This window comes from Rhagoletis pomonella, unplaced genomic scaffold (assembly GCF_013731165.1).
Source record: "Rhagoletis pomonella isolate Grant_MI unplaced genomic scaffold, Rhpom_1.0 Rhpom_scaffold_00006, whole genome shotgun sequence".
Lineage (NCBI taxonomy): Eukaryota > Metazoa > Arthropoda > Insecta > Diptera > Tephritidae > Rhagoletis > Rhagoletis pomonella.
This window is the reverse complement of record NW_023458560.1, coordinates 17475204-17495390: the sequence shown is the minus strand read 5'-3', so window position 1 is coordinate 17495390 and position 20187 is coordinate 17475204. Positions and strand designations below refer to the sequence as shown.

The 20187-nt window shown below is 35.1% G+C and overlaps 1 protein-coding gene across 4 annotated transcripts in view; it reads left to right on the top strand.

Annotated features, from left to right (window-relative positions):
- LOC118740455 (serine/threonine-protein phosphatase 6 regulatory ankyrin repeat subunit A) overlaps positions 1-15858 on the top strand; it is a 233659-nt gene extending 217801 nt beyond the window's left edge. Inside the window, exons 12-17 of one of the 4 annotated variants that reach the window (XM_036472006.1) lie at positions 1-694; positions 1077-1175; positions 9486-9715; positions 13274-13402; positions 14017-14125; positions 14655-15858. In XM_036472006.1, the coding sequence (XP_036327899.1) occupies positions 1-694; positions 1077-1175; positions 9486-9715; positions 13274-13402; positions 14017-14125; positions 14655-14938 (1545 nt within the window). In that variant the 3' untranslated portion in view covers positions 14939-15858. Of the gene's footprint in view, positions 695-1076; positions 1176-8932; positions 9139-9485; positions 9716-13273; positions 13403-14016; positions 14135-14654 lie in introns of all 4 variants that reach the window. The other 3 variants (XM_036472008.1, XM_036472007.1, XM_036472009.1) reach the window with 3 other exon arrangements.
- Positions 15859-20187: the final 4329 nt, after the last annotated feature.

Sequence of the window (20187 nt, the reverse complement as noted above, 5' to 3'; positions counted from 1 at the left end):
GAACTCTGGCGCGGCTCACTCACCTGGGCTTCCTGGAAAATACTGCTACTCTTAGTCGCATTCATTGTGTGCCCACCCGTCTGGATTGGTTTCACTTTCCCGATGGGCCATAAATTCAACAAAGTGCCTATTATCAAATTCATGTCCTATCTCACCTCGCACATCTATCTGATGATCCATCTGAGCATAGTCGGCATAACGCCCATCTATCCTGTGCTGCGGCTAAGTTTGGTCCCCTACTGGTACGAAATTGGGCTGCTCATTTGGTTGAGTGGTTTACTTTTGTTCGAGCTGACAAATCCATCTGACAAATCTGGATTGGGATCGATAAAACTGTTGGTGCTGCTGCTGGGCATGGCCGGTGTGGGCGTGCATGTGGCCGCGTTCGTCTTCGTCTCCAAATTATACTGGCCGACACTGATCTATTGCCGCAATCAGTGTTTCGCATTGGCTTTTCTGCTAGCCTGCGTGCAAATATTGGACTTTCTCTCGTTCCATCACCTCTTCGGACCATGGGCTATCATCATTGGTGATTTGCTAAAGGATTTGGCACGCTTCTTGGCAGTACTGGCGATTTTCGTTTTTGGCTTCTCAATGCATATTGTAGCGCTGAATCAGTCGTTTGCGAACTTAAAGCCGGAGGATTTGCGGGGGTTCGAAAAACGCAACCGCAATCGCGGATACTTCAGCGACGGTAAGTACTTTGTTCTTCGATGTTGTGTGTTTAAAGTTTCGTTTGTTATGTGGATCCTTTTTTTTTTGTGTTTCGAAAGGAGAAAAGTGACTGAAAAACTGCGAAATTGCATTCGCTTTTCTCTTTTAGTTTATATTTATTCCATGAAAACATATAATAAAACCGTATGGATAAGTATCTGCCTTGAAGGCACCGCAACAGGTTGCCTTCAAGTTGAAAATCCCGGATATAGCTTGCATGCCGAACAATTACAGACCACTCGTACTAGATGTCCTTTGAAAAAGAAAAAATAAAAAAAGAATTGCTGCTGCTTAACAAATATCTAAATATGCTCTTACATTGAGTCTTTCTATATTTCTCCTATAATTCACAAAACGCACAGATGATATGCCAACACCACGACCTCCTCCCAGCTCAGCTGAGCGTTATATCGATAGTCGAAGTTTATCTAGCGAATTTCGACGCAAACATAAAGATGATTGTAAGTCCTGTTACTGGCCCGATATAATAATGCCTGTATTTGTGTTTGTGTGCTGCCTTCGATGTTGTATCCACACTGTTTGTACACCTTGTTTTGGATCGTTGTTATTGTTATTTCTAGTTCCAAAGCGTTTAATTCGTTACATTCCTTCGCTCCGAAATTTCGAAGGGCATGTTAGCTTTGAGTGGTCATCACATTCCCTCATCTGTGCATCCTTGGTGTTGTGTATAAATGTTTTCTTAGGATTTCAATTCAAGCAGTGTTTTGGTTATTATTTTGAGTTTCCTCTCTGTTTATTCCTCAAGTTAGCATGCTCCAAAATACTATTATTTTACTTTCTTCTAAAATATTTCTCTCGCTTTTATTGTGTTTTCTTATTATCCCTTTGAGTTGAATGCTGTTTGCACCACTTTTCGCTTAAAAAATCTATCAAATTTACTACACCCTAACACTTCTAAAGTTTGGTATTTTACATTAACATACTTATGATTTTTTGTACTTATATACGACTACTTATTATTTTGATTTAGTGAAGAGACGTTTTACCACTCAGCTTCGTCGAACTTTAAAGCAGGCGTGCTCGGGAAATTTAACTTAGAGCGCCAAACGATAACGACGAAAAAAACAAACTATTTTGGTACTAAACTAACAACAAAGCAATGATACAAACCTACAGCTGACCAAATGCACATTTGGACCATTTTAAGGGCCGTTTGCACAATGCCTGGTTGGCACAAATCGGAGGTAGAAACTCCGGTTAAATACAACTACTGCTTTATCGACCACATGTTATAACATAACATACATAACATAGGGTATAAAAAAGTGGGCTCTGAAAAGGGGCCATGACACACCCTATAGGCGTGGAATTTTTAATCAACTATAACTTCGAGACCATAAGTCACAAGACTTTTAAATTTGATGTGAAAACAGAACTAAAGTAGGCGCTTATAGGTAGTGAGGTAAATATAAACGAGTTTACACGAGCAGGGCACATTTTATAGGCGTGAAAGAACCATAAGTTATATGATCTTTGATCTTTGGTATGCATACAACGAATAGACAGCTAAACAGAATTTCCTGTAGAAAACTAAAGAGGGATGAGAGTTTGCAAGAAGTCGTAGGCGGCATACATTCAGAAAACGATAACTTTGACACAAGTGACACATAATTCTTTCGTTGCCTTGATCCACCTTACTTTAATGATGGAATCGGATTGGTAGTAAATAATATGATGACCCATACAATTGTAGCAAGAATTATTACTGGGTATGGTAAAGAAGAAGGTGAGTTTATTTCAGGAGTCCCAGTTAGTTATAGTAAAAGACCCAGCTATTTCATACTTATTTTCCGATTTTTCGCAGTTCTTAGGATTTTACTTACAAATCAATCCCTGGCTGACTTCTGGTCCTTTTGTTTTTTTTTGCGAGAATTTCGCCGCCACAAAAATGTTCGTCTTTACCAAGTCTTAAAAGCAGCCAAAATGGAGTTTTTTTCATACCTTTCTTTTTAGTTAACTGTAAGGCGTAGGTATGTACAGTAAAATTAATTTCGTTCATTCTGAGATTTTTTTATTTATTACGTAAATGTTATAAAATCGATTACAAATTTAATTTGAAGCAAATTATTCAGTATTGGCCAAATCTATAGCGCCCCCATTTAGAAGTGATATTGTTTGCCACTTATGTTTAATCACAAGGTGTTACACTGATCGTGAACTTTTTAAGTGACCTAGTACACGTCGTAGGGCTGGTCAAGTAATTCACGAAACTGCATTTAAAATTTTTGCAACACCCTCAAATTCTCGACTTATTCTTAAAAAACCATTTTTACATGACTTTCCGCACTAAAAAATGTTCAGCTGTTAATTTTTACCCCATTTTAAGTTTTATAGTCTTTGAAAGGAAGAATGTTTGTACTATTTAAAGAATAAATAAGTTTTGTGAGCACATTGTAAATTAGAGGGCTGCATGAATCCATTCTAAACGGCAAATGAATCATTCATATTGAAATTAAATGAATGTGATTGGGTTTGAATTTTATCGAATTTAAATGAATAGCTTTGCTGATATGATTGTCGACGTTACAATATTCAAACGATGTGAAAACAAATTCAGTGAATATGATGGAATTTTTTTTATTTTTATAAATCTAAATACCTACATTTCCTTGTATTTATTGAACTTTTCTTATACATATTTTGTACTTGTATGCGCCATAAAAGAGAGTCATTAGATAAGAATCGAATTGGTTTCAACATATAGTATATTTATATTTCCATATTTGAATGCAGAAACATTATTTTATTTACATTGTCTGGGTTAAGAGCAATAGTACAACGTTTTTCGGTTATTAAATTTCTACTTGAGCCATGGCGCTGCCTTCATGATTGATTTCGATAAAATCTGCGAACGCATTATCTTCCAAGATGTCGTTGCTTTGTATATTTCCATCAGATCCATGCCCAATAAAGCTAGTCATTAATTCCTTACAATTTCTGATAACTTGTAGTTTTTCATCCGAAGAAAATTGTAGTAGTTTATTTGTTGGCGGAAAAAAATGGGCAATTTTGTGGTATTTTGTAAAATGTGGGAAAACTGTTGCCAAAATTTCACTGAGGAGAACCGATTTTACTTGAGTTATAAATTCGATATCATTTTCACCAGCAGAACAGGACTTTTTTAATTTGTTAAATATGGAATTATCAAATGTATTGTGGGCAATTTACTCCCTTCAAGCTTTTTAGAAGCATAATCAAATGGCTCTAAAAGTCCAGCGACGCAACTGAAATGGTTCACATTGAGGTTTTCTATTCTGCTTGTTTCTTTTTTCTCTTTCAGAATATTTGCACTTTGCAATAATGCGCTTGCGGAGTTCTGTTATTATAAACATATACCATTATCATTATTAAATGGACCGAAATGTAGATTCACTATACATACATACGTACATCATTTTAAGCTAAACGTACTTACATTTTCCTCTACACTTTCCATTCTTTTTTTCGTTTTCGATGCTAAACACAAAATATCATATAAATTGTAATAAATTTGAGTCTGAATAAATTTAAGGTTTTTCATTCATTCATTTATATAATTCTATATGAAGTTAGAAAACTTGAAACGCAATGAATATTCATAAAATACAAAATTCAAAACGCTGGGTGTTTTGAACTTGAAATAGAATACACAATTCTACTGTACTCTCTTTGGCTTGAAATTAGAATCGACTCATGCAGAGGTCTATTGTAAATGTGTTGAAAGTTGTTGGAATAAGTCTGAAGTTAAAACAAATTTTTATTATTTTTTCCCACTTCTACAACATTTTTTTTTAAATTTCAAAACAAAATAGTCTCCTTCAGTCATTGCTTCGAAAAGAATGTGCAATTCCGAGTTAAGTTATGAATTTTCTTAAGATTTTTTCAAAATAACCGATGTAATTTCACAGAAAAATTGTATCAATTAAATTGGATTCATTTTGAGGTTTGACATTTTTCGCTTTCTTATTTGAGCTAGTGATGGGGAAAATATCGATATTGCCGATAAAATAAAGAAATAACTTGGACGTTACACGATCAAGATCTTGGTTTCAAGTTGCAATACACTAACACTTTTTTACTAACACACACGCACATTTAAAGTTGAACGTCGACTTGATATCAATTTTTACTTTCAAGTTGCTACACAACTTCAAGTCAAACAGCTGTTTGATTTTTTTTTCTAAAAATGTGCATACCTTTGCATATTCCGGTACATTTGCTTGTACCCAAACCTTCGTTTCGCTACACGGTACAAAACCAAAAGTTTCGGTACTTTACCGGAGATTTAGGTACAGGTGCAGAAACATTTTTGCCAAAAAGGGTCTTGTCAGGTGGCGCCAGGGTCGATATATTTGTATAACCTTATTTATGCTCTGATTGTTTTTTATATTCGGCATGTTTGCAAAAATGGAATCGCTGGTGTCGCTGATGTCGAAATAAAAAGTACGTTCGACATAAAATGCATGTTTTCTTCTCGTAAAAAATTCTTTCAAGAACAATATTAACAAAACTTTTTCAATGGAAGTTTTAGTAACGCAACGCCAGGTAACGTCACGGCAGATAATTCAGCTGATTAAACATAAAGCAGAAAATGTTTCTACATTTAAAAACTTGGAAAGTTAACCATACGCATTTGCAATATTACTACACAAACTTGCCCGATTCGCAAAGTTTTGTAAATTTGTTACCCAAGTCAAAATCCACTACTGTTTCATACGAGCATAACGTAACGCCAGATTGGAAATGGGTCAAAATGATGGAGGTGGAGAATTTGTTTCGATAAAAATAAAAAAAATAGCTTTATTATGAAATTGATTTTGCACTGTTATAAAATGGAGTAGGTCGTCGTCAATTTAGTTTATGAACGGGCAGAGCAAAAAATTACATGTTTTTGAATTAACATGACCTGGCTCACTAAAAATCCAGGTATTGATTAAGAATTTAAGCCTTAAGTGGATATCCTTCCGATTTCGATACAGATTTGTATATCCATATTTTCTGCGACGAGCTACGGACCACAGCTGTCAAATTATCTTTCCGCGTATTCTTATATAGATGTCAATTTTGGCGACGACAGGGCTACGCGACGACTATGACTGTGGCCAGATTAGATCTATTTCTATTTTTCCAGCGACAGATAAGGTTCTTCCTCTTCTTTTATGTCAAACTCATCGCTGCCGCGTTCAAAAAGAATCATGCGTTTAGATAAAGAAGATAACAAATTGGAAGCTGTGGCCCGTAGCCCGTCGTTTTCAATGTGCTCAGCACTGTGACCAATGAGATCGTACAACATATAAAATGATAAGGAAGTGATAAATTTTCTTCGAACAACTTTTGAATTAAAATCAAACAGCAAAATGTTAGGTCAGCAATATTACGAAAGTAGTTACTCAAATTCCATCCACTTTAACATGTTTTTTGGTCAATCAAATTTCTCTTAATGGATTGTGGAAGCGTTCCCCAAATGATTTATCGGCTATTTCGAATGGAATAAAATAAAAAATGAAGATGCATTTGACTAAGCCATTTAAATGTGTCGTTGACTGTTAATTATATCAATCGGCAATAAAAATTTATTTTAAAATTCGAGTCTCGGTGAAAAAAGTAATCGATTGGTCTGTATCACTTAGTTGTAGAATATTTCCTTCATAGTGAATTTTTCCATGACAATTTTGAGCATGATACAAAAAACAAGGTAGTTCCATTGTCACTTTTTCGTCGCCATATTAACAACCTTACAATTAAGCAGATTGTGACATTTCGTGCTACCATACCCAATATCTAAAATCCTTCAAATTTTCTTATTAATTTTTTGTCTATTTAAAAATATTTTGTTCTTACATGTACATTTTAAATTGTATGAAAGCTGACAGTTTATAGAATTCAGTAGCGACGAAAACAAAGGGGGGTTAAGTGGTTAAACCTTACCTAAGCCGATCATAAAACTTGCGACGCAATTTCAGCTTATACCTATGGGTCTTGGCGAGAATGTAATCCCTGAAGGTTTTGCTTAAAATGGTTCTTGGGATACACCCTGTGATCATGTTACTTTCCAGAAGGTGTCGCGCCCGTTTTCCTGTACATACTTCCGTTGGAAAAATAAAGGCCGGTCCACATAGAACTTTCGCGTTGGCTTTGGCGTTGGCGTTGGTTTGACAGAACGCACGTTAAAAGTATGCTTGCTACAATGAACGCTTGGCAGCGAATCCTTGGGCCACTAAATTAACATACTAACGACAGATAAATTAATATTTCTTATCAATAATTGCATTAAAAACGATATTTCTTGCCCGCACTTGATTAAAAAGGAAAAATATTTCACATAATTTTATTTATTTGCAACAGCTGACGAGCGACGCACGCGAAAAGTTGAGAGTTGGCCATCTTTTTGCTTTGTGTTGGCGTGAGCGTTGTCAAATTTTGGCTATGTGGACGGCTGCATTTGAATTCATGTATTCATAGTCAGCTGTTGAAGCGACGCCAACGCCAACGCAACGCCAAAGTTCTATGTGGACGGGCCTTAAATGCTTCCAGAGGTATCTATGCGTCACAAGAATTTTAGTTTATTTGGTTTATACCGCTAGCTTTCAATGGCTTCGAGATCGTTTTCATATACCCCCATTTTTCATAGGTTTGGGATTGATTTCATTTACCTCTATTCCTAGTTCTACGGTGGCACGCCGCATTTTCCAATAAACTCTTATTTTTCCATGAGCTTAAGATTGACTTCATATACATATATCCATACAAAGTTCCAGGACCCTACCACAAATACTTCCAGAGATATGCACTATAAAAAATTCGATTTGTATGGGAGGTTCTACACGCCCTTTAGATATCGGTTTTGTTTTAGCCTATAACCATTATTGGAAAACTTGTGTCCGAAATTTCAAAAAAAGCCGGTATGGGCATTGTGACTCCTCAAGCGAAATGAACTAATGATTGCAAAAAATTAAATCAAACATCGTAGTTGACCAAAAAAGAATATTAGACTTCATTCTCTCAAGATAGGATATGTTAAAACAGCCTCCAAAAGATTTAATAAAGACGACCCTGGACAACACAAATCAGTTTTATTGAAAATTTGTTTTTATCTATTTATTTTATCCTTCAATTTTGGGTGTGTCAAAATTTTATGTGAAAACAATATGTGTTTCTAGAAAAATTTTACGGCCCATGAGTTCCAAAGTAAATTCCATTGCTGTTAAATGGACAAAGACAATATAATATGTATTAAATAACATATCGAAATGTGTAATTTCAGTAATTTGTGTAAATGTGTAATTTCAGAATTACATCAGAATCACGTATCCGATATAGAAAACTACATTGTGAATTAATGAGATGACATGAGGACACTAACATAATTTTAAAATATGTTCACTAAAATTGTATTAATATTAAAATAATGATTTGGCAAGTTGTAATCGAATTTAATGTAAAATTTAAACGTTCTCAAAATAAGATATTGATTAGTTTTAAAAGGTATATATATATTAATACAACTATTTACTTTATAATCCCAAATTTAGAATATAAAATGTCCCGCACCAAAAAACTTACAATTGGGTAATGCCGCTTCGAATTTTTCACAATTGTGCAAGTTGTTTATTGAAACTACCTTCTTTTTTGTATCATGATTTTGAGCAATAACTGTTATGTTCAGTCCCTGGTTATGCCAAAAAAGCGAGCTTTCAAACAAGGAGGTAGGCATAGTTACATTCTTGACAAATATAGACGGTTTACAAACTTTGCTTTCAAATATTTTGTTTTGTACTTATTTCATTTATTTGCTTCACCTGCTATAATTTTCGTTTACTTATTTGCAAATACTAATCCTTTTCAATAAGGCGCATGTTGATGTTTATCCTAAGCTACTATATGGCATACATATGTACATATGTATGTATAACCAATTACAGTTGGGATTGCCTACAGCTTCTGCACAAAGCAAAATCGATGTTAGTTACTGGTATTTACCTCAAAATTGTGTTGCTTTAAACGTGAGTGGTGCACAAAAAAAAAAAAAAATTAAAAAAAGCTGTCACGCCTCACTCACCGTCACTTGGTGTCCAAATGCGCTATCATGTTGCCAAACTTTTAACAAAACTCACGAAGTTCTACTAATCAAAGTGTATCTTGGCATTTCTTTCGATTCCCTCCGAATGTGGCAAATCCCGCAAAATATAAAAACATAAAATATTGCAAATCTCTAAAGGACCCATGACGCCATTTTTGGCGTTCGAGCGTCTCTTCTTCGCCGTATTCGGACAGACAACGACCGTCAATCCAATGCGCCACCTGCGCCCCGAATGGACCGAGGTTCTGTTCAAGTTCGTATTTGGCATCTATTTGCTTGTGTCTGTGGTTGTTCTCATTAATTTGCTCATTGCTATGATGTCGGATACTTATCAACGCATACAGGTTGGTATCGCATGCAATTTATTAATTGTACGTTTTTTTTTTGTGTGTTCTCTTCTCTCTTCCCCCATTTTAAATGCAATTTATTGAATGCGTTTTAACAAATTATATGCAAACATCAAAAAATAATAATAATAAAATAAAAACTTGACGATTATTGTGTGAATTCGAAAATGGTGTCAAACAAAAAAAAATATGGACGCCACCAAATATTTTGATTGCTGTGTTGGTGGTGATTTTTTTTTCTCATACTGTGATTATTAATTATTACTAATATCCTGCGCGCTATGTCCTGTCTATTATTGGCTATACGTTAATGCGTTTGTTTGTATTTGTTGCGCTGGACGTAGTGCGCATGCATCCGATTACTTCGTTTGAGTTACTCTTCTTCGCCGTTTTCGGTCAGACAACAACCGAACAAACACAGGTTGACAAGATACAAAACGTGGCCGAGCCCACTCAGCCATACTGGGTGGAATATCTGTTCAAAATAGTCTTCGGCATTTATATGTTGGTGTCGGTGGTTGTGTTAATCAACCTGTTGATTGCTATGATGTCTGACACCTATCAACGGATACAGGTAGTATTCCTTTACGGTACATATGTACATACACATGTACTTGAGTATGTGATTGTGAGTTTATGTTTACTAATGGTTTGACTTTGAGTCGTCGAGAAAGCGTGGTAATAAGAAACGGTCTGGTAAAATTTTATATAGGCAGAAAGCGTGAACTTCGAGGGATGAGGTTACATCTGTTTTTGTATGCTCGTGCATACTTACATATATTTTGTACAATAATACTATTTTTCCAAAGCCTAAATATTTTAAAGGCTTGCATAACCGAGCTTCGGCTAAAAAATAAGAGGGCCGCTTGATAGGTCAGAGGCTTTTTGAATCATCGGTCACTCATCACCAAAACCAAGGAGAGGCTTGATTAGCAGTACGGGGACTCTGTGATACCAATTTGAATGGTCAAAATCTGGTTCACTCAATTTCGGTCTGGACGCCCAGAAGAGGTCGTTGAAACAGAAAACGACTATAAAATCTATGGAATGATATTAGGTTAGGTTAAGTTGTCGCGGTCGTCTATAAGACACACTTAGGCTCCGAGCACATTATGATGCCGCATGTGGGGTCAGCAACTCGCAATCCCTCCTAAAACCATTTTTAACTTCGCAGGAGGCTCTCCATGTTATTGAAGCATTGTCTATACCCAAAGTTGAAAGTCTTCATCTGGATAGAGCAGGTCAGCGGCACAACAGGTACAGAATCGTTTCCTCCTCTTCTTCATCTTGACAACTTCTACAGAAGTATAGGCATGCCTGCCAATTAGGCAGTGTCCTGTTATAACAGATATTAACAAACTGATATTCTGCTTACTTAAGCTCAGTAGCAGGCCATTGCGTTTAGCGCTGAGCGCCGGCCATAATTTCCTGACAGTTTTGCAGGTTATCTCTCGGAAAAAAGTAGCTTGCAAGCTTGTAAGGGTTTTCCTATTTCATCGTTTATATCCTGAATAGTTAGTTTGGTGCAAAGTCGCGCCAGTTCATCGGCCTTACAGTTACACTCAATGTCGCAGTGTCCCAGAATCCATATCAGCCATCTCGTTAAGAGATGTGCGGCATTTCATGGCTACCATGGAGGTTGTCGACTTCTTCGAAAGGGATTTGATTGCCGCCTCGCTGTCGGCGAAGATCTAGATATCAGCTTGGAATATCATATCACACTATACCAGTTTTGTGGCCCTGGCGATTGCCATCAGTTCCACCTGAAAAATGCTACAGGGGTCGGGAAGGCAAAAACTAAGGGAGATTCCCTAGTGTTCGCAGTATACACCCCCACCAATGCTACCCTCGAGCTTTGAGCCCTCTATGTATACATGAATGTCACTCCTCACCACTCTTAGAGAGTCTCGTTTCCACTCTTCCCTTGAGGGAGCGTCGTAAACGCGCAGGGTCCGAAAGGGCGTAGTCCACCAATCCGGGAAGCTCCGAAAAGTCCGTTAATATTCTACCAGGACCATAACTGGTATTTGACAACTTATTTACACATGGCATACAGTGTCTTGGATGGTATTGCTCTTATCGCACCAGTTACGGGTGTGGAGGCGAACCTTATCCATATTTTTAAGGTTTAACTCTTTTCCGAGGGGGTCCCACCATACCACTATGCCGTGATAGAGAATGGGCCTAATTACCGCTATGTATAGTCAGTGCATTATTTTGGATGGGGGACTTTTTCCTATTGCCCTGCTGCAAGAGTATAGCGCTACTGTTACTTTGCTTACTCTGTCTGCAATATTGGATCCCCAGTTTAGTTTCCTATCTTGTATGAGACCTAGATATTTGGTCTCTTCCTTTACTTCAAGGGTTATAGCATCGAGGTCGGGTATCTTGTGCTATCTAGTTAAGAGCACTAGGTCTGTCTTTTCAGGATTTATTCCCAGTTGTCGCTTATTGCACCATAGGGATAGCTTGTTAAGAGATCTTTGAATTAGATCGGCTAATGTTGAGAGGTCCGAGATAGCTATTATAATATCGTCGGCGTATGCAATTATATTCCCACCAATGTGTTCACATCGACTACTTGAAAAGAGATAAGGCGATCACCGATGGGCCTTGCAAAGATGTAGATATGGCTTTTCAGCAAAAGGCTTGGATCGAAGGAACGGCTCTTTTAGGGATCTTGAGGAAATTTAAAATTTGGACGGAAACACGATTTTAAAAGCTCCTGCCTAAAAGTATAGAGCTAAATTGCGCCTAATTTGAGAAATAAAGCTTTCGTATGAAATGTTTTTTAATCAAAAAGTCACTGATCAATCAATCTATCCTCGTGTTAATATTTTTTTAAGATTAAATATTTTAAAGACTTTCATAACCGAGCTTTAGCTGAAATTATTAAAATACGTAGTTACCAAAAAATAAAAATAAATACATATATTTAGGTAAGAACATTTGGAAGCTTTGTGCAAAACTTTTGAAATATCTAAAGCTTCTAAGCTTTTAGCTGCTTCCAAGCATGTAAATACGAACAAGCTTTTTGCCTAGTAAAGCTCATTTTCAATTAAAGTAACTACATAAATATTATAAAGCTTATTTCCAGTCTTCAAGTAATATAAAGTAAATCCATCATTTGCCCAGACTTGCAACTTCAGTTCGCGACAAAGGAACAGCGTTAACATTAACCGTAAAAGGGTCTTAAAGATACAATTTTCGTCAGTTGTTTCTTTACGATGACGAAGTGCTATTCTAAAAAGCTTAGCTTCTCTATGTAGTTTAGTGCTGTATTCAGCAAACTTTTTTTTTGATAATTAGAATAGAAGCCATAGTATGTATTAAATATGTGTTAGCGTAGTGGAAAGCGAAAAATGTGCTTTCACACAAATGCCGAGCTTCCAAGCTTGTCATAAACTTACAAAAGTTATAAGCTTTCGGTGTGAAAAAATTTATTAGCGCTAGTGCAATACAGTTAACTATGTGTCTGTGCTTTCTGTGTAAATTTTTGCATGTGTTCTTGCATGACTATGTTTTGTTTGTCAAGTATCTACTCTCAATTTCTAATATTGTTTTACTTTCAATAAAAAGGCGAAAGCTTTCGGCGCTTTGTGTGAGAGCTCATCGAAAGCTTTCGTATGAAATTGAAATCTTCTAGCGTTACACAATATAAATAAACAATGTTTTTAAAGGGAGTACAATAACGGCAGCTGGCTATAAGATTTCGACTTCAAAACCACTAAAAAATATCTATCAATATTGTATAGCGAAAAAAGTGCATTGAAAGAATAACAATATTAGAAATAATTTTATATAATTTTCGACGCTTGCAGGCCTTTGAATGTATTTGTATTTTAATTAATACGTCTTTTTCAGCGTACAAGTGATGATTGATAAAATAAATTTAGAAAATTTTGATTGCTTTGAAAATTAAATATTGCATATTTGTTCTTTATTTCTCCCATCTTAACATCGACATACACAAACATAAATAATATGCACATCTAATGGATTGCAAATCTTCATCTCTACAAAACTCATTCCATCATATATGTTACTATGCGCCTCCACTTTTTGGAATGCGTTGCTGTTTTTTGAAAACAAAACGAAATTTGCTTTATGGCTGCTGCTTCGAGAAATTTAGGCTCAATCCGATATTGAATGGAAATTTGGCCTATCCAAGCTTATACGCAATATGCATCGCACAACAACAGCGCCCTCGCCGCTTAATTTAGTTACCACATGGTTTATATGGATCGTCGAGAAGGTCAAGGTAAACAACAAGAATGTGTATAACAGCTGCTCTAGCGGGTCTATCCGCCACAAAAAAAATAAAAATAAAAAATAGGAACAAAAAAACTTGTTCCCAAAAGCACTCTTAACTAACTGGCAAATAGTTGACCTTTTCCCCAACCCATTTAAAACAAAATGGCAACACCATATTTATTTCGTATGTATTTTTAGTTATTTATCCTGCACCCTTTACTTTATTTTACCTTCATTTTCTAGCTAATACGTGATATTCTAATTTATACTGTCGTCTTACATGTGTCAAAAACTTCAAACGCTTTCACACTTTTTACTCACAGATTCACCCTGTTACTGGTCCTGTACACTCTCTAAAGCCCTAGTTAGTAGTTACACTTTTGCACTAAAAACGCACAGCACGAATCTTAGTCAGTGTTCGTCTTATTGCCGCAGCTCGTACTCATGTGTGTTTGTTATTGTTGTTGTTGTCTCATGTCCTTGCCTCCGTCACCAATTGCCTGCCAACTGCTAACTGCCAACGCCCACGTGTTCGCGTTTTGCGTTTACGTTTTGCTCATCACCGATCATCAACCCCACAATACACAATAACTACATACCCATGCCAATTTCATCGCATAGGCGCGCATGAAGAAAAAGAAGCGTCCAAGTCTGGTACAGATGATGGGAATACGTCAGGCCAGCCCGCGCACAAAGGCTGGCGCCAAATGGCTCTCGAAGATCAAGAAAGGTAGGAAATGTATGTGTCGCTGCAATGCTGCTTTCCAATTTTAGTTCAAAACATCGAACGCCACGTTCACTTCACCAGCAAACTATGTATATAGTAATGTAATGCAGTTGCGAATCAGTGACGTCCAAAATGTGGCTCGCGGGCGAGCTTTTTTAAGTTTGCGTACTTCTAAGTGCTCTCTGGTCGTCACTGTTGTAAATGAATTGAGCTTGTGAAGCGAAAGTGTGCTTTGAGAGTTTTGCAGCTACGCGTAGCGAAGTGAACCAAGCAGCTTAAAAGCGCGTTGAGCTTTTGGAAAGCTCACATGTAAATATTTGCACTTTTGAATAAACTAATGAAAGAGAAAAGTCTTTTTTCTACCCCACTTAGGTCACTTTAAATTGGCTCTCTAGCTTGCGCTAGCTCAAAATTTCGCAATTCACCCATATCCCTCGAGAATAAGCACATAAACTCATTTAATTTGTTTTGCCCTACTTTTATGTATCAACACCAACGACCGTTACTCCTCAACTTTTTCGATTGCCAGTAGACTCTGTGGCTCTATCCGTTGTACATCTATCGCCACTTGGATCGCAGACCAGCTTTACCGCTGCCAATCGGAATCGCATCGAGAATGTAGCTGACTGGGAAGCGATCGCCAAGAAGTATCGCGCGCTTGTCGGCGACGAGGAGGGTGGTTCCATCAAGGATTCGGAGGCAGAGAGCGGCTCTGTCGAGGGTAGCGGTGGCGGCACGGGTGCGCCACCGCCGCCTGCACAGGTGGGCAATAATGTTGCAGCCGCACAACCACAAGAGATATTGCCGCACGTGTAGAGTGAGCTTTTTCCATTAAAAAAAAACTGCATTCATTAAGCATTTGAAGCACGCCATGTATGGCTATTTTTCCATCCAGTAGAAAGTTGAAACACACAAGCTTACGAAAGCTTTAAGTAAACTAATTACATATAAATTATATTACAGGTTTAAGACAACAAGAAAATTAACTAAATGTCTTAAGAAATATTATAATTGACTTAAAAAATTCATAAACACTTGTAAAAATAGGGATTAGCTAGCAAATGAAGTAGTAGATCGTTTAAAAATGAATTGGATAGACGTAACAAGCCTTAAGCAATATCCACTTAGAATACGTTAGATAGAATAAACAAACAATAAATGTGTCATAAAATTAAAAAATTGTATGTTATTGTAAGTCTAAAAAACTAAATTAAAAAACTAAAAGATGAAACAGAAAAAAATGTATGAAATTCTGATAAACAACAAAGCGAAATGTTTTCCAGTCTAGCATAAGAATACTCGTAAAAAAAGCAACTTAAATGCAAAGTTTATCAAATTTTTGTTGAATAATGGGTATTGTTTCTCACAAAAATTCATAAGAAAAACGCAGAAAACTTATCCTTCATTGAGTCAATCGAGTTTTTTGTTGAAAATTTGCAACTTTCGATCATTTATTGGACACACTTTAAAATGAAAAAATGAAAATGAAAATTAAAAAAAATGCCATGTGGAAACAGACTTAATGACTGTTTTTGTAAACATAATTGCGGGGACATTTTCATTAAAAATGTTGTCATTTAATACCTAGTGGAAGTTCAGCATTAATGAAATTAGTTAATTTAATTCACTTAAAATTTGTTTTGAACTAAAGAGCCACAGCAGACAAATAAATCAGGCAATGCTGTAGTCAAAAAGTATATTTAAATTAAAAATATAATAATTTGATTTATTTTAGAAGGTGGTTAAAGTACTCACTTCGAGCCTGTACAGGCTCAGGAGAGGATTTTCCCAGACTTGTCGCTTCTCATTCCAATGTCTCTAAACAATACAGCTTTTCCAGCGGCTTCCTTGTAGCCATAATGAAATTTTCCCTAAACTATTTAAGCTATCGAAAAAGGCCCCCTGGAAGTTTGACGTGCTTTCTACAGAGTGAGAGGCACTCACATTGGAAGTGCTGCACGAATTCTATCTCTTCCTCATCTCTAAACCTTCAATGGCTAGTTAACTGTCTACTCTCCCGTTAATATTCCGACAAGCCGAACGTTCTGTTTTGTGGAGCTTACAAAACTCGTGCGCTTTACGTTCATGGAGCGGTGACCAGATATCAGAATTGGCAAAGAAGCGTGTACCAATATTTTGAACTAGAAATGAGCGCGGGCCTAATTTTTACGGCCCATCCCAGCACCCAAGTGTGTAACCGGAAAGACCCAACCGCGTTAAGCACGGATTATCTGGAATTACGCCAAAAATATTAACATAAATTACTTAGGCCTATCTATTCGATTTTTTACACAAGACAAGTTCCAATACGCATTTTTCGTTCATCTAATTATTTAAATTTTCTTACTGATCTTCAGAAGTTATTTTCATTGCTTTAGTCAATAGGTTTTACGGTTACATATTTTTACAAAAATAAACGAATTGTAAGCCTAATACAAAAGTGCGAGAATGAGACCGAAAAGTTGTACTAAAATATCTCAGCGTCAACATCTATTTTTGTATAGTATTTTTTTCCCGTCTCTACTATGAATCCCTTTTTCTGATGTCATTGAGTAATCATTTGTGAAAATAGATCAAGACTTCGTCGTTGCTTTGAACGATACTTTATATCGTACCCTAGTCAATTCTGTCAGGAAAATTTACATGATCCAGCGATATAGGCTAAGAGTTATTTTAAATTATTAATTAACTGGTTATTAAAACATACTTAATTGTTTTATTGGTATAGTATGTCTATACCTATATTGATTCATTTAGGCTGGTACAAACAACCGTTATGTTATAATAAAGTTATAATACCCTTGTGCACAAGTGCGCTCCGGTATAAAAATGATCACGTACGTTATAGTGTTTTGATTTTGAATTGACTGCGACTTGTGTTGAATTCTTGTATTGACAATCTTTAACAATTTATATTTTTGTATGATTTTATTAATTTTTTTATTAAAATATAGTTTATTCTTCAAAACAAGCCGTATACGCGGAAGTTTCAAACATATGCAAAATTAAAAAAAAGTTCAACATGCTTTCGTAAAAGTGTACCTATTCCAGCAATTTCGATCATTTGTATTTGTTTCCAAAGATGATTTTTTGGTTGCTCATTAAAATTAAGAAGTTCTATCTGGGAAGACTAGGTACTTACACAAATCCGTTTATAATAATACTTTACTTAGCGAGAAGGTTTAGCGTAAAAGTAGAAAAATATTGATTTCATATTTAAGTTTGAATGTTTTAAACACATTCAATTAAAATGTTAGCATTTAGAGAGTTTTAATATTATAATTTTTTATTACGTTTATTTATTTATGTAACATAATATTAATAATAATAATAATAATAATTAAGTAACATTTATATATATTAAGAGCAGCAATTTCTTCATAATTTTAAAATCAAAGAGTGTGTGTTAATATGTAATTTGTCACTTCTAATTATAACGCATCATTAAATGCAATTGTCTACCGGAATTCAGTTTTTGTACAATAATAATATAATAAAGTAATATAAAATTGTAAATTTTGATTGATATGATAATAAACAAAATGAAACAACATCGTATTTTTCTGGTCAAAAGTTCGAGATATCGCTTATGTAATATACTTGTACGTGCATTAGAGTGGTTAAAAAAAACACTATTTTTGGAAATTCATAACCGCCATTTCTGATAAAAGCAAGATACGTATTTTTTTTTTTTTGAAAAAAAAAAAGTTTTTTTAGATGTTCTCAAAATTTTTTTTATTATCGTGACATGTTAAGGTGCAGTTAAAAATGTTCCTTTTGCATGTAATTACTCAGGTATTATTGGGTCACATATAAAACTGACAGTCTAACTGACCAACTGATTTTATGTTTCTCTTTTATTATCACAAATAACAATAATTTGATATAGCGTTTATGACTTTCAAAAAAAAAATTTTTTTTTTTATCCACTAGGTATGTTAATCCCGCAATTCCGGCCTTTTTAAGTGCCGAAAATCCCAGGATTGTTTGCCAAGAATTTGCAATGGTGGAAATAACAGAAATGCCTTATGTCGACCAGTTTTTGCTATATTTCTTTTGTTTATTTAATATTTTTTTTTTTATAAATGTTCAGCTAATTTACACATATATAACACCGTGCGACAGGCAATTTTACACACACAAAAATCAATATATTAGCGAAACTATGTGCGAAATACTATTTGCAGTAAAATTGCGCTTTTAGTTTTTCTCTCTGACGTCAGGATTTTTTAAAAGGAAAACTTTTATTTTTTTTTAAATCCTACAGAATTTTCTCTTTAACATTATACTGAATTTTTTAAATAGTTTTTATAATTTATCATATCTTTGAAATTATTAAGTTCTAATAAAAAAAATCGAAAACTAAAAACGCAGTTTTACTATATTTGGCCCATAGGGTCGTGAGTATATTGATTGCTTGGTATGTTTTGAAATTTTTTTGTTCAAACTTTTTCAATTTTTTACTCAGAAGTTTTAGAAATATTCTAGGTATGCAATTTTATAAGTATAGCCCATTAAATTACAGGAGGATAAAGTGCAAGTTTCAAGTGATTAAAGTGGCGGTGTCAAACATTTTCTTCCATACAAAGAATATTTGACAATTTGTTTATATGGAAGAAAGTGACCAGCATGGTTTAAAAATCCCCATAAATCAACGGTATTTTGAACTATAAAACTGCGCACCTCAAATTTTGCTATAAAGAAAGTAAGTGCGCCTGGGCCACACTGGAGAAGTGAAACTTACGTTACATACATAACTATTTTGTCTCATAACCAATATACATAATATATATCTTAATTTTTCTCTTTATACTCTATCGATAACAAAGTAAGTAAAGATAGTAACATCCAGCAAAACCGGTAAAAAATATCGATAACAAAATCGATAAAAAATTCGATACAAATTTCGATAGCAAAATAGATAACAATATTGGTAGCAAAATATATTAGAAACTCGATAAAAATATCCATAGCAAAATCGATAAAAATATCCATAACGAAATCGATAAAAATATCGATAACATAATCGATAAAAATATCGATAAGTATCGATAAAAGTAGCCATAACCAAATCGATAAAAATATCCAAAACAAAATCGATATATATCGATAGCAAAACCGATTAATATCGATAGCAAAATCGACAAATATCGATAACAAAATCGACTAATATCGATAACATCGATAAAAATATCGATAACAAAATCGATAAAAAATATCGCTAACAAAATAGTTAAAAATATCGATTACACAATCGACAACAAATCGATAATAATATCGACAACAAAATTGATAAAAATGTCGATTTTAATATCCGAACGACGATTCCGTTGAAAAGATTTTTAAATAATTTTATGCAGATTTTTTAAGCCTAATCTGTTTTGTCATCTGAGCGGACTTTTTTCCCAAAGTTCTTTAAGAAACTATTTTTATTCATAAAAAACTCCATTTTTGGAGGTATTTTCAAATCGGTCCAGCTCGCTTAAATCTTAATATTTTTCCGAAATATTTTGGTGGACGTCTTAAAATATAAAAAGTTTTGTAATCCCGGCGGAAAACCCGCAACTTTCTTTTTTGTGATGCAGTCTAATGTACATACATACATATGCATGTATATGCATGTGCGTATGTTGAAAGAGAATATAAATAAAGTCTGATAAAATACAATACTTATATATCAGAATTTCGTTGAATTATTGATGATTGACAGAGACGAACACGTGGTGTTTGTCTCAGTGGGTGAATTTGGTGGAGTGACTTGGGAACCACTTGGGATACGAGGGGTCCAGTTGGTAACCAGCCTGAGACAGTCAGGGCCCAGTTGGCATATGGATATTTTCGTTTTTTTTTGATATTAATTATGTACTTCTACTTAGTAAGGGTTATACTCCTTAAGCGAGGCCGAGGCCGCCTACGCAGAAAGAAGTTCGTTCTCCTGTATGCGCTATCTCGGTTTTTGTCATATCTATTATTCGGGTTTGAGTCGAAACTGTACTTGAATGCATTACTTCGGTGTTTTCGTATGCACAATTTGAGGGTGCCGTGTTAAAATGTGTAAGCACCAA